The sequence below is a fragment of the Eumetopias jubatus genome, unplaced genomic scaffold (assembly GCF_037043125.1).
Source record: "Eumetopias jubatus isolate StellerSeaLion01/CBP00866 unplaced genomic scaffold, mEumJub1_p1.0 scaffold_1, whole genome shotgun sequence".
Classification (NCBI taxonomy): domain Eukaryota; kingdom Metazoa; phylum Chordata; class Mammalia; order Carnivora; family Otariidae; genus Eumetopias; species Eumetopias jubatus.
The window spans coordinates 211,880,189-211,881,967 of record NW_028274807.1 but is presented as its reverse complement, the minus strand read 5'-3'; the positions used below and the strand labels follow the sequence as shown (position 1 = coordinate 211,881,967).

General features: G+C 43.2%; 1 protein-coding gene across 1 annotated transcript; it reads left to right on the top strand.

Moving 5' to 3' along the window:
• The first annotated feature begins 567 nt into the window (after positions 1 to 567).
• LOC114200858 (olfactory receptor 7G2-like) lies at positions 568 to 1,485 on the top strand. Its single transcript, XM_028093194.2, has one exon. It carries the CDS (start codon positions 568 to 570, stop codon positions 1,483 to 1,485), a length of 918 nt encoding a protein of 305 aa, XP_027948995.1.
• Positions 1,486 to 1,779: the final 294 nt, after the last annotated feature.

The following is a 1,779-nucleotide window of genomic DNA, read 5'->3' as shown; positions in this document are numbered from 1 at the left end:
TATTATTTGGCACAGTGTGAGGAACAAGTAAATAAAATTGGAGTAATTGAGTAGTGTAAGAAAGAGGACAAAAACAAGAGAGGTTGATGAAAGGAGAAAGACCAAAAGAGAGGTAAAAGGCAAAGGAAAAAATTTTTAAATATTATATATTTATTTGAGAGAAAGAGCAGAGCGAGAAAGAAAGAGAGAGAGAGCAGGGGGAGGAGCAGAGGGAGAAGCAGGCTCCCCACCTAGCAGGAAGCCCAATGCTGGACCTTGATCCCAGGACGCTGGGTTCATGACCTGAGCCCAGGGCTGATGCTTAACTGACTGAGCTACCCAGGCGCCCCAGAAAAGATTAATAATATTCAATTCTGTGATGAGCCCTGGGTGTTGTATGGAAGTGTTGATCACAATATTGTACACCTGAAACTAATATTACACTGTATGTTAACTAACTAGAATTTAAATAAAAACTTTTAAAAAAAGAAAATATTATTCATGTCAGGATTTTCTAAAACAAGAGATCCTTGTACATCTGTTATGTGTCCTCTCCTCTGTATTTTTTCCATCAGTCTCATCAAGAACATGAGACCAGAAAACCAAACAGGTGTAGCAGAATTCCTCCTCCTGGGTCTCTCAGAAGATCCAGAATGGCAGCCCCTTCTATTTGGACTGTTCCTGACCGTATACCTGGTCACTGTGCTTGGAAACCTGCTCATCATCCTGGTTATCAGCTCCGACTCCCACCTCCACACACCTATGTACTTCTTCCTCTCACACCTGGCCTTTACTGACATCTGTTTCAGCACCACCACCATCCCCAAGATGCTAGTGAACATCCAAAGACAGAGCAAATCCATCAGTTACACAGGCTGCCTCACCCAAGTCAGCTTCGTCCTCTTTTTTGCAGGCTTGGAAAACTTCCTCCTTGCAGCAATGGCTTATGACCGCTATGTGGCCATCTGCCATCCACTGAGGTACACAGTCATCATGAACCCCCACCTCTGTGGCCTGCTGATTCTACTCTCCTTGAGCATCAGCACTGCAGATGCCCTACTGCACAGTCTCATGGTGCTGCGACTCTCCTTCTGCACAGACCTGGAAATTCCCCATTTCTTCTGTGAACTTGTTCAGGTCATCAAGCTTGCCTGTTCTGACACCCTCATCAATAACACCTTGGTGTATTTAGTGACTAGCATATTGGGTGGTGTTCCTCTCCTTGGGATTATTTTCTCTTACATTCAAATTGTCTCTTCCACTCTGAGAATGTCATCAGCTGGGGGGAAATATAAAGCCTTTTCTACCTGTGGGTCTCATCTCTCGGTTGTTTCTTTGTTCTATGGGACAGCTTTTGGAGTGTACATTAGTTCTGCAGTTATTCATTCTTCCAAGGATACTGCAAGTGCCTCAGTGATGTACACCGTGGTCCCTCCAATGTTGAACCCCTTTATCTATAGCCTGAGGAACAAGGACATGAAGGGAGCCTTGAAGAAACTCATCTGAGAAACATCTTGTTTGTTATTGTGTCATCTGCCTTGGTCTTGGCTTCTAGAATGAGTCAAAGTACAGGAATACTGGGTGAGTCAGATTGTCTGGCCCTTCCCTCAACAAGTTCTTAGTTCTTATGTTTCAGTGGTTAAATACCATAAAGGGAATTCAACTTAGGTTTGAAAACTGACTTTGGTTTCTCTAGTTTGGGTATTTTTGAAAATTTATGTGAACACTCTGAACTTGATTTTTGGGGAACCATTGAAGCAGAATCAGAGTAAGGGATTCCTTCTATGGTTATTTTAGGGG